Genomic DNA, 11,191 nt, shown 5'->3' on the forward strand with positions numbered 1-11,191 from the left:
AGATATCTATGCTGAACTGGGTGAGGTGACAAGGGACATAGTTTTACGGATCAAATTTTATAGATTAATCTTAAGGCCTCCACAACTGGCATGTCCAATGTCCACTAAAAAACATAAATTGTACTTAGTTTAAAGGAAAACATGAATAATAAGGCATCTCTGGAAGAAAATAAATATAGAAATACTTACTAAAACAAACAAATTTGCTTTAAAAACAATGGCAGAAAAGCAGCATTACCATTCCTCCTTTGCTTTTTGGTTTCTGTTTATTTGAACCTTAAAAATCTAAATCACAGAAATACACTTACTCTTCACAATAAGCACAAAAAAATCTCAAACACCCTGAAGTAGAATTAACTAATACCTGTTAATCCTAGAATTATATGAATAATTTAGTTTGGTTGGGGCCTCTGCAGGTCATTTAGTCCAGCCTTCAGCTCCAAACAGGGCAAGCTTCAGTAAGATTGACAGGAAAAGAAGAAATTATTAACTACGAGTTACCACACAAAAGTATATTCTATGGCATTTTTTCCGTAAATTTATTTTTAAGTAATTTGCATATACACATACTTCTTTACAATAATCATCCTGTCCCTTTCACTATTTTAACAACCCACTCCTGCTTTCTCTGCTAGCCTCAAGCAGAGTTTAGTTACAGATTTCAAGAAGAGGCGTATCAGGCTGTAGCCTCTAGAACAGGCAAGCCATCAACAACTTGACAGCAAGATCGTGATTCCCGATCTCAAAAATCACCTGTGTTGAGCCAGGGCTGCTGCATGTCCATCCACACTAGATTACAAAATAGCGTTTCTTGATGCCATTAAGTTACAATAATATTTTTATATCTCAGCAGGCAAGCATTAAAAATTTTTGGCATCTTTGAAAATTGAGGGACAGAAAGCAAAAAAATCTAATATGTAAATGTAGATACTTTATGGTTTTATGTATAAAAATGAAAATCAATATGTAAACTATTTCCAAGGGCTAGTTTACTATTTTTCTTGACGGTCTGAAGTAATTTTTACCACCTTCTAAGCACATTAAAAACATTAACAGTTTGAAGTACAGACCAGAAATGGAGGAACTAAATGGGAAAGGTAGTAGGAAATTAATAATTCTTCTTTAAATTGGTCTAAGAACAGATGATTTCTGAATATTGGTACATGGAAGTCAGTAAACTGAGCATGAGACAGCAGCACACTTGAAAAAAAATATTGTCATTATACATCTGATAAGCAGGTTTTTTCTGCCCCTATTTATTTCCTTCTCAAGAAAATTTGCACACGACAAACTATAAAATAGTTAAGGTAAACACAAACTGTAAAATGGGTTTAAAAAAAATAATAATGCATGCAACAAGACAAAGCTCGTGCTGCGACCTTAATTTTCTGGGTTGAGAACCAACTCTTGCTAAAACATAAACGTTATTTTCAGTATGTATGTCTTCCTTTTAAATTCAAAAAAGGAAAACAATATCTATGCTCAACAGTGTCAGCATTCCAACACTCTCAGCAAAACTGAGGTTTCACTTTAAGGTCAGTAACACCCAGGGAAGATAATCGTGACCTCTGCTGCTTCTGTCTTGCTGGATGCACGATGAACTTTTATAATGCTGATCAAAGGAGAGAAAGTGGAAGGGAAAGGAAGAGGAGTGATTTGTTTATTTCTCTGAGACAAAAACGTCTCCAAGGACAGAGTGTCAGGTAAACCACAAGCAGTCGTGTTCGGAACAAACGGCAGTAGGCAGATCAGGCAGCCTTTTAAAGAAAAAGCTTTAGCCAAAGCTGTTTTGCAAACACCAGGCTGAGAAGAACATACTTCTAACGAGGGCATGGCCCTTCTGCCGAATTTACTTGGAATTTCGATAGTTTAAGCTTTCACTTTTCAAGCTCTTTTTTTCTAAATTAACAAATATTTTCAAAGCGTTTTAAATTTCAACAAAATACATAGGTTCTAGCAGGTGAAAATAATAATTTTGCAATCACACTTAACCTAAAAAAATGGTTTTAAGTTAATCAGCTGTGACAAAAACATTTCTGTTTTGCTTAATGATGTGGCAACAGAAAGCCATGTAATATTTCTGAATCAGCAGACCACTAAATTTAGAAAAAATACTGCAAATTGAATGAAGTTAAAAACATTTAAAGGTATTTGATTCAAAATTCAGAAAGACCAGTGAGCATTTGGGTAATAATCAATGGAACACACATTTCAATTTACGGTGTTCATCCTGTTGTTCGGGTTTTTTTATTGGACCAGATACTGTATGCTGGCAGATGAAAGGCTGATAAATAAGGCTCTCCATTTTCAACTATCATTTTTACCAAAATCAAAAACCAAACACAAACTCTATTACACTGTAAAAACAGAGCCTCGAATATCTATTTTGCCTGTCTCAATGGAAATAATTGAGCAAGTAGTTGTTTACTGGTCAATATGCAGAAGGCTGAATCTATACACAGATAAAATTTAAGCACCAAACGCTGGTTTCATTCTCAAATAAAAACACATTTCAGAAGAAAGGAGAGATTTCAAATACTGAACTACAGAATATATCATGTAGTACAGACTGAGAACATATTTCAGGGTAAATAAAAAAAAGACACTGTAGTATCCAAAAGAATGTTTTTCATGGCATATTCATTTTTATGTATCGCTCAAATTCTATTATTGTTTTCCTACTTTCCCTGAGGAAGTAAACTTCTAAGAGTATTAAAACTAAAATGTTCCTTGTAAAAGAAATACTAGCAGAGTCAATGGGTCTTCAGAAATGCCTACATAAGCAAGACACTTGTTCCTCATTTAGTATTTTTTACCAGGAAGTATTTACTTAGAGGGGTGAACTGAAATGAGCCACAATCAGTCTCCAAGAGGACAAGTTGTTCTATTTGAGGGGGCTCTAGGACACTATAACATAGAATTTAAGAAAGAAAAATAATAGTTTGAGAAAAATATAAATTATTAGCTTTCCCTAAGAATTTTACAATCACTTGCCTCCAAGTATATATTTGGAAAAATTTTCATACATAAATAATTATAACCTACAGGGGAAAAAAAACCCAAACAACAACCCATGAACAAAACCCAAAACATGCTCCCTCTTTGGAAATCTGGCAACTCCCCTCTCTCTCCCATTCCATCTACTGGACATCTTTGCAGAGTGATAATCTGGGAAAATGATACTAAATTTTCAGGGTTCTGATAGGCATACAGTGGCGGGTTAAAATGGACAACCAAAACGAGTATAATGTTATATACGTATCACGTGTGTCTAGCCACACCAGGCGCGTCTCATCTGCTTTTGCACTATTTCCTGAACCTCTGCAAAAGCTCAAATTCAGTAGAATATGTCACATCTGACTAGGAAGCTCCATTCAGTTTCAAGCCCAGGTGACAACACGATCAAAGGCCTTGCTACACAAATGAAAAGGAACTCCTGTGCCCAGACCTGTATCAGACCATCATCATAACGGGCATACTATCTATTATAAGGAAGGATCTTGTATTTTTTTTTTCCTTAGAGCTGAAATGCTCAGGTTGAAGCTAGCTCTAAGACAGGCAACTGAATATTCACCAAATTCTCTGTGTCCTGTAAATATGAAAAAACAGTATTCAGTGATGAAGTGATAAATATGTTGACTCAAGAAATAATTCACTGACACAGCCTATGGCCATATACACCTGGTACACTAAATGCAAAAATGAAATTAAAAAGAGGAAACTGAAGTTATTTTAACCAATAATTTACAGCTATTTCTTCTGAACTCTCTCATATTAATCAAAATCAAGCCTTAAGCAACAGGCTCTAAACACAGATTTTCACAATAAATGTCACCAAAGATTAAGGAAAAAATTAATAATTATATAGTTAAGATTACTCAAATATAGAACCCAGGAAATGTTTTAAAACCCTTAAAATCATTAGATGATATAAACAAAACCAGAACTACTGTTTTACCCTCAGAAAGCAAGCATCTGAAATTGCCTAAGTTAAAAGGTCATACTGAGAACACCTATTTGATCCATAAACCTCTTGTTTCTTTGTGCACAGAATTTCTGTTGGCATTAACAACTGTAATTTGAGCTTCCCTCCTGGCTTTGAAAGGAATAACCCTAGCTCTAGCCTAACAGATTTCCCAAACTAAACTGTGAAACGGTGGATCATTTCAAACATTAGGTGGCATGGATCCCAAATCCAGCCTGAAAAATCCTGGGATTAGACTGGAGGTGTCTGCAACAGTGTGTTTAGACAGTGCTTCAACTTCAGATGACCAAGATCATATGGAACAATGGAAGAAATACAAGAACCAACAAAGTAAAAATTAAAATATTCATTTTCTTGTTTTAAGTATTCACAAAACTTGTATTTATTGCATATAATTTTTGAAAGCTTTTTCTATTGTAATCATACATTGGATGCAAAGTAATCTTTCCAAAATGATAGCTATAACACGACAAAATGTTGGCGGACTTGTCCAGTACACAAGTACCACCTTTTGCTGCCAAGAGCATTTATTTTAGACTGTGTGATACAACCAGATATTCAGCTGTACTGAAATGAAGTTGGTTTCAACGAACATTCAGAATACTGGAAGAAATATAACACTGAGCAAGGCTTCTTTATTCCACCAAATGCTTGATTTTGATTTTTCTGAAAGTGACATTGTCACAAAATCCTAACATGAGTCCTGATATATAGGAAAAAAACTACAGCAATTAAACAAACATCTCTGTTTTTTTAACACTACCAATTTCTACTAACTTGGCTAGTTTTGTTATAGCTAATAAGAAGATACGCACAAAAAATAGAGTAAGAAGTAAGCAAGACAAATAAAAGCTTTGAAAAAGATAACTTGCTTCCAGATCCTGTCAAGTATTACTGCCAAACTGTCCACTGTTTTGCCAGGTAAACAGCTACTATTGAATACTCCTTGTTAGTATCTAAGAGCAAGAGATAAAAATAACTTTATAAGATTAGGGCCTAAAAAATTCACTTCTGGATGAAAACCCCATTTAATAAGAAATGAACTTGAAGCCTTAGTTTCACAAAAATTATAAAGACTAGTTGTGTAATAAAGTAAAACACAAGAAAAATATTAATATAGAACATTCATGATGGATATTCAAAATCATGTTTGGATAACACCCTAGTGAAAACAGATACGATGTTGAGAAGTCTCCTTTATATATGTAGCAAATACACAGTAAGGAAGAAAGGGTTAGAGCTATTGGCATCTCAGTGGAGTCACCATAGGAACAACCTTTAGGGAACTAAAGAAAACCTGGAAACGTCAAATGAGTTGGTAGATAACTCTTCTTCTATGGGTCTGTAATGCTAGTTTGCACTGGAAACATAAATGCTTCCATCAAAACCTGAGAAAACATCAGCTTTCCTTTGAAGAACCAAGATCTGCATGTTTTTTGAAGAACCAATTAATTAAACCTTTGTAAGAGTATTTTAGGAAGATAAAGAACTAGGGGCAATATATCCTATACCTGGAACACATCTGATACTAACTGAAACCCTAAACCAGTGGATTTTTTTAGTAAAGCAAACATCCCAGGCAACAAAATTTTCAAATAACATGTATCTGTGGCTAGATAAAGCAGCTAACTGTGGTAAAAATCAGACCCACAGACCCAGGCTCAAGATGTCTTTATAAAGCTGGGAGTGCATTGCCTGGGGATCTTGTAATTTCTTTTTTCATGGCTGCACTCAAGAGAATTATAAACAGTGTGACGAGGCCAAGAAGCTATCAGATTCTGTGGCTGAGAGATTCTAAACTGAAAGAAAGGGGTTGTTACATTCACGTTGCCAGTGGCAAATTGTCACTGTAGGTGCTGTGGGTTCACCTCAACCAGCAGCTCAACTCCACACAGCTGCTCTCTCCCTGCCCTCACTGGGATGTGGAGAGAATCAGAAGGGCAAGAGTAAAAGAACTAACTCATGGGTTGAGAATAAAGACAGTTTAATAAGTAAAGCAATAGGTGCACAGGCAAAGCAAAATAAGGAATTCATTCACTACTTCCCATCAGCAGGCAGATACTAAGACCTTTCCATGAAATTAGGGCTTCACCATGCATAATGGTTAGTTCGGAAGACAAATGCTGTAACTCCAAACAATCCCATCCCTCCTCCTTTCCCCAGCTTTTACTGCTGACCTCAACATCACACAGTCCGGGGTGTCCCTTTAGTGAGTTGGGGTCAGCTGTCACAGCTGCTTTCCTTCCCAAATTCTTGTGCACTTCCAGCCTACCCACTGGCAGGGCAATGTGAGAAACGCAGGCCTTGACTTGGAGCAAACACATTTCAGCAGTAACTACCCTAAAAGAACCATTGCCTATGTAGAAGAATCCAGAAAAGATGCCTTCCGTGTTTGCCGCTGCACAATTAGCCAAAAAGCCCCAGACAAGTGCACTGCTCAGAAGCACGTGTTAGCACTTATGTTTGAGACCCTGAAAATCTAAAAGTTTGACATAGCTTGGTGAACGAATGGCTTACACCCCCCAAAACTTCCAGTTTTTCTCCTATTAAAAAACCAAACGAATCAGAGTTTATGTGTAGTAATCAGACTTAAGATGGTCTTACTTCATGTCAGCATGGAGTTACGACAACTTCTAACTACTCTTTAAGCCAGCTGTCTCAAGAAAAATGAAAAACAGATCAGATTTCAAAAAGCAGATAGTAGTATACACATATATACACTAACGGAACTTCAAAATGATGTAAAGAAGATTATATATACATAGGATTCTTCAACATTGGAGTGAATAAGCAGGTCTCATGGTATTTAAAATCCTGATGTCTGGTCTAGCCTCAATTAGCCTGAAGACGACTGCATTTCTTTTCAGTTTTTCTGGTAATTTCAATTCCTTGTCAGCCTATCAAATACTCTCAGAAACAGAAGTTTCATTTAGGTTATTTAAAATGTTATTTCTCTATTGTTCCTACCACATAGTGTCTGTGAACAACAGGATTCCCTCTTGATATACTTGCCAACTCCAAATTAGTTTATGAAGTAAAAATATCTAGCAGATTACCAAAGTGGGCTGCTTTGTATGCCACAGATTTCCTCTGCTTTTACTTAATCCAGAGGGAACACTTCTGCATCACAGTTTACATAAAACATTTTTGTAATCTGCTTTTACACATCAAGTACGAAGTATAGAACATATTACAGCTCTGCCTCCAAGTACAGATATAAACTGTATATTTATAACTGCTCGTTCTCAAATAATTGCACATTTTAACAGCCTGTATGTTAACAGTCTGTATGTATATCTGCATGTAAAAGTACAGCTTTCTCAAATCTTCCAGTTATTTCTGAGTTTGCCTGACGTTTGTTAATTCTTGCATAAAGATAATCATGCAAGATAAACACAGTGCCTGAAGTAGTAACTTTGTCTTTCATCAGGGTTTAAATTAGCCTCAATACTCTGTCAAGAACTAACCTGCCTTCCAGCTTGCTATAAGGACAGTATTTTGCAGCAGGAGAAGATGATAGGATTTGAATTGGCTGCATTTGTCTATTTTTAGGCAGAAAACCAAGACTACAAATATTACTGCAACCCCCAGCAGGTCTGCTTTATGGCGAGGCTTGACAACACTTGCTGGGGTATATTCAGAACGCACACAAATTCCCTGTGAGTCTCTACGCCCATCACAAACACGCGACCATAAAAGTCCACTGTTTGTCAGTTACATGAAGAGATTACTGTCAGGCACACTCTTAATACTTTCTTTAGAAGAGTGGTGATTTAAGAAGCACTGAGCGACTCCTCTTTGAGCCCAAGAAAAAGCAAAATGTGTTCCTTCAATTATAACTGTTAACCAGCTAGTTTCAGCCCTTGAAAGCTGCAGTCCAATCATTTGGGTGGACTTAACCAAGAACAGACTCTGCAGAGGAGCTGACTTCAGTATTTAACCCATCATATCACATACTTACATCTGGCATTTCTGTACAGTAGAAAAGGGTCCTGCAGCTGGAAATCAAGGTCCTTAGTAATAGGTTCTGTTCGATTTTCCATGCTCAGTCTGTTCATAATTGTGAAACCATGCCTGGGAGAAGCCGATCTGAAAATTATCAAGTTGAAATCACATCAAGTCAACGAAAAAAAGAAATTATGAGAATTTATTTGTTTTACAGTTCTCCAAAACTGATTTTTTTTTCTTTTTATTTCTAAGATATACTACAAAAATCTAATTTTGTTGTCAAGGAAATAACAATTGACTCTTGCAGTATTTCATGCAGTCCTTTTAATTATGTCAAACCATACATTATGTATAGGAAAAAACAGAAGCACCACTGGTCTCACAACAGCCACAGTATGTGGCAGAGCGTATGCCGCATCTGTGACACTACCACTCCAGGTTCAGTGATTTAGTCACAGCATAATCCTATCTGCATGTCCTGTCTTCATCTCAAGTTACAGGCCCAGAGCTTCTGGAACAGGCAAGATGTCACAAAACACTTTGTCCCAGACCATCAGCTTCACTTTAACCAACCACTCCCCTCTACCCTACAGTTTCTCATGGGAGCAGAAAACAGCAATTAGAACGATTTAGTTACAGGCCAGAGCAGGTGTATTTTTTAAGACTCAGGTTAATGACTGCAGATAGTAACAGTGATCCCCCAGACTGGATTTTCCATACAAAAGTGAGGGTGGTGAGACACTGGAACAGGTTACCCAGAGAAGCTGTGGAGGCTCCATCATTGGAAGTGTTCAAGGTCAGCAACCTGATGTCAAGAAAGATGCTCCTGCCCATGGCAGCATGGCTGGACTAGATGATCTTTAAAGGTCCCTTCCAACCCAAACCATTAAGTGATTCTGTGACTCTAAAATCATTATGCTTATTCAGGGGGGTTACACTTTAAAGTCACTTAGATAATTTTTATTCACGTGAGCTGTTAAACATATCAGGACAGGAGACACAACTTTCAAACCAAGTACGACAATAAATGAAAAGATGAAAGCTAAATACTTGGGAAAGATGCCAACTCTGCTAATTGTTGATTTCTCTATGAGATACAAAGCATGGAAACCTGCTTACAGGATTGGAGTCAACAGAAAATTAAACAAAAGGGGAAACCTTAACAAGAAACCTTGTTTTCAAGAGTCAGTACTTCAAACAAACAAAAAACCAAACAGACAAACAGTTTACTTCTGCTGTTGTTAAACCAGTTGGAAGTCTGATTTTTGACCTTTCATCAGAATTTGCAAAGATTATCACATTATATTGTCACAACAGTAAGGAGAACAACAAAGGCAACACCTCCAACCTATAGTCTGTTGGCAATGTTTCTTCCATGGATTTTATGCCTTTGTTCTAAGCCACAGGAAACTAAAACTGAAACTGACCGGGAGAGCAATGTCTGATGTTACTAACAGCTCACAACCGGTTCCATGCTGTTGCTTAATAGGGCACCAAGGGTAGCAATCTCTGCTGTAAATGGAAATTTCCTCACCCAGCAAAAAGAACAGTGAAGGATTACAGATGCTAGAAGAACCAGATTACATGTTGTCAGTTCTGAAGTTTTAGAACCAACACACCAGCGACATCCTGCTTCTGTCCTGCAGCACACAACTAGCCACCTCCACCTCCTGCTAGCACAACTAAGGGCCAGTTCCTTCCTGTTCTAGTTGTAATTGTAACACCACCTTATCTCCACTTACATGAAAGCAGCTTAGAAAAATTACTGATGACAAGTTCCACTGCTGGTACAAAAGAGCTCAAAAGATTAAAACCAGCATTCCCGCTTCACATAAAGCTCACAGTCCTCACAGTATGTGGGGCTTCTCTGCCACTTCACACGTAACATCTCTTGCTCCAAACAATCTCTTGCTTTTTCAGTTCTCTTACCAGATCCTCATCAATACAAATGTTGAAACAGAAAGTTTCTGCTTCGGTGTCCCATCCCAGCAGCTACTGCAAGATCTGCTTACTATATTATTTTCTGATTTTAATAACAGTCACAAGGAAATGCTTGGGTCACTAACTTGGTAAGCCAAACATAGGGCAGGCTTCACAACAAATCTAAGGTACATGCTGCAATAAATGATGTAACCAGTGCTTTGAAAAGCCACAACCAGAGCTGCTGTTAAAAGAAAACATTAAACCCATTCATAATGTTGGATGAAACATGCAAGAAAAATCCGTAATTGGACAAAGTAGTAGGAAAGTTGCCCAAATAGGGAACACCGTACTTCATAAGTTCTACCATTTCCTTTAAGGGATATTATCATTTATCTCACTATTTGGTTTTGTTCAGACACTCTTTAAACTGCAAATGCTACATCCCACTTAAAATGACAGAATAGATTTCTATGGTTTACCCATATTGAGACTTAAATTGCATTTGCAAGTCTTATCCAAATACAAGGTGTTATCTCCTTCCCAGTGTTTTCTTCCCCACATTTGCCTCTGCCAATTTCAGTTCTTTTCACCCTTCAACAAGGATAAGCATTTTACTTTGTTCAGCCTTGCTCCATCCCAGCTAGATTTTCCACATCCACGACATTAAAACATTATGTCCTCACCTTGTGTACACAAACAGCGTTCCTTCCACATCAGTCTTCTCCTGAAGAAAACGAAAGTTAAGAAAGCTAAAATCAGGGCAGTGTTTTGCTAGCCATCAGCGAGCCCCGCTTTATTTCTGTTTTACAATACCGTCAGTTATACCTCTCTCATCTCAGCCATGAAAAAATAACTAAGTCCAACTTCATCAGCTCGTGGTGAGAGACCAGAGGTACCACAGGTGACCGTGCAGCTGATCCAAGTTTTATGACAAGATACTAAAAAGCCGAAGGCTCGATACCACGAGACTAAACCCTGCACCAGATTAACTCTCCACTGCACCTAAGGGCGAGACACAGGCCAGATGCAGGGAGAGGATTTTCCAAACAGTGCCTGCCCTTAGGGGCAACACTCAGATGGGTAAGAGGGAACCACACACAAGGCCGACTCTTCAAACACAGGCCCTAAGCCCCACCATCGTAGCAAACCAAGCACCACCCACAGAAAGCCAGAATGTTAAATTACCAAAAGATTCCTCCACTTATTTGTTTTAACTTAAAAGAATGAGATGCTCAACATAAGCCAGCAATGTGCACTTGGCAACCCAAAAAGCCAACTGCATCCTGGGCTGCACCAAAAGAAGCGTGGCCAGCAGGTCGAGAGAGGCGGGCCCGC

The 11,191-nt window shown here is 37.7% G+C and overlaps 1 protein-coding gene across 1 annotated transcript in view; it reads right to left on the reverse strand.

The window, feature by feature from the left end:
* Positions 1–10,580, reverse strand: part of DCP1B (decapping mRNA 1B) — a gene marked incomplete at its 5' end in the record, with an annotated part of 43,142 nt that extends 32,562 nt beyond the window's left edge. Inside the window, 2 exon segments of the mRNA XM_009875441.1 lie at positions 7,947–8,074; positions 10,540–10,580. Coding sequence (XP_009873743.1) covers positions 7,947–8,074; positions 10,540–10,580 — 169 coding nt within the window.
* Between the last annotated feature and the right edge of the window lie 611 nt (positions 10,581–11,191).

This window comes from Apaloderma vittatum, unplaced genomic scaffold, assembly GCF_000703405.1.
Source record: "Apaloderma vittatum isolate BGI_N311 unplaced genomic scaffold, ASM70340v1 scaffold3948, whole genome shotgun sequence".
Lineage (NCBI taxonomy): Eukaryota > Metazoa > Chordata > Aves > Trogoniformes > Trogonidae > Apaloderma > Apaloderma vittatum.